At 33.9% G+C, this 2033-nt stretch overlaps 1 protein-coding gene across 1 annotated transcript; it reads right to left on the bottom strand.

Moving 5' to 3' along the window:
• Positions 1-219: 219 nt before the first annotated feature.
• LOC307130502 (olfactory receptor 6N1-like) lies at positions 220-1167 on the bottom strand (the record flags this gene model as incomplete). The annotated part of the gene is made up of 1 exon (XM_079823531.1): positions 220-1167. One exon carries the CDS (start codon positions 1165-1167, stop codon positions 220-222), a length of 948 nt encoding a protein of 315 aa, XP_079679657.1.
• Between the last annotated feature and the right edge of the window lie 866 nt (positions 1168-2033).

Here is a 2033-nt window from a genome sequence, read left to right as displayed (position 1 = left end):
TGTAAGCATGCATCATTTAATGTAATAACACACAAAAACATTTATGACCAAAATCTTGTAATATGGCTGAAAAGAAAAACTTACTAGCTATCACAATTTTTATGTTGTTCAATACAATACAACATTTTCCATAATACAAGTTGTTTCAAAAACTGCTCACAAAGAATCTAGTGTTAGAATGTATAGGATAATAAAAATCTTTGTGACCTCAAGAAATATTCAATCAGATATGTCCACTTGTTTTTTGAAAAACAGTCTTATGACTTCCTTCCGTAGTCGTGTCAGATTTAGTCCATAAATGAGGGGGTTTAAAATGGGTGGTATGAGTAAAAATTCCAGGGCCATGAAATTATGCAAATCTTGCGGCAAACTCTTTGAACCATAACGAGTGTACAGCACATCAAACAGCAATGCAACGGTCACATTGAACAATGCAAGAAGATGTGGTATACATGTTTGCATGAATTTGTGCCTGCCCTCTATTGACTTTCTGCATTTTCCAATCAAGTGAATGTATGAGCAAAATATCAATACTGCATGTCCAAAATATACAATAATGATTACATACCCAATCACATTATTTACTGTTGTAGAAAAACAGGAAAGTTTAACAACTGACCAATTTTCACAATATAGCTTTTCAATACTAGAGCCACATAATGTAAGCCTAGATGTTAATACAATTACAACAGACATGCAAACAAATGGAGAAAGCCAGCAGAAAAGGATACATTCAAGAACCCTCTGATTGGTCATTACTGAATGATACTCAAGTGGTCTACATATTGCTACATATCTGTCATATGCCATCACTGTTAATGTTGAAAAGTCACACAGAACAGATGAATAAATGACAAATATCTGAATCAAACATCCAGCATAAGAAATAATGTGATCCTGGGATAATAAATCATACATGAATTTAGGGTAGAATCCAGAAGTGCCAAAAAGTGAATTTATACACAAATTACATATAAAGACATACATTGGCTCTTGAAGCTTCTTATGCGAGATTACAGTGTAAATTATGGTTACATTACACAACACAATTAATGGATAATACAATGTAGTCAATGAAAAAAACACAACTCGTTTCCCCATTGTTTCATTTAGTCCAGAGAGTGTAAACACTAAGACAATGGATTCATTCTCTAGTGGTGGCTGCATCTGAAATTATATGCAAAGTCTTATGATAGTGATATCATTATGCACATTATAATAAATTAAGTTATTTTGAAATTAAAATTTGGATAGTTTTAAAAATTATTCAGTACTCTAAAGGTAACATACACTGGTTCTTCAAAGACACAAGCAATGAAATAATTAAAATCTTACCACAATCTCTTTTTGTATGTTTGACAGAGTGTTGTGTGAAAGGTTGATCTGGTGCAATATATATGGAGACTAGTCTCATGTTAATTGCCTTGTTTGTGTACATTTGCATGACTTTTAAAAAGCTCTCTTGATAATAAAAAAAAAAAAGTCTGTAACAGTTCATTGCGTTTGGACTTTTTTCTGTTCTCAAGTCACCCTGCTTAGTTCGTTAATTTGTCACCATGGTTACTAATTTGATTCGTTTTTGTTTTCAGCTGTTACTAATTTGATTCGTTTTTGTTTTCAGCTGTTGCCTAATTTGTTCTCTTTGTTTTCTCACGGTATATATATGCCTGTGTTTCAGTCTTCTGTTGTCAGCTCTCTTTTATGCTAACACTAAGTTTGGTTATGTGAGTCTTCTGGTAATAAAGTAATTTATGTTAATCTTCTTCGTCATTCTCTTTCACACACCATGCTTAGCAAAGCATGCAAAAAAATAAATAAACGACTGCCAAAATGGATATGGTAGCTCAATTCTGCTGCCTCGCCATACTAGACTAATTATGACGATGAGACACTTACATCTCCGTTTTGGATCGGGGCTAATTACTATCAGCCAGTAGACCTCCCAGACATCAAAGGACTTAGCTGAAGGGAGGCTGTTATCAAATGTCTGGAAAGTGTCTACTCCCGATCCATTCCACCACTCGACCCAGAGC

The sequence above is a fragment of the Gobio gobio genome, assembly GCF_949357685.1.
Source record: "Gobio gobio genome assembly, chromosome: 8".
NCBI classification, from domain to species: Eukaryota; Metazoa; Chordata; class Actinopteri; order Cypriniformes; family Gobionidae; genus Gobio; species Gobio gobio.
Note: the sequence above shows the minus strand (reverse complement) of the source record. Positions and strands in the feature narration are given on the sequence as shown.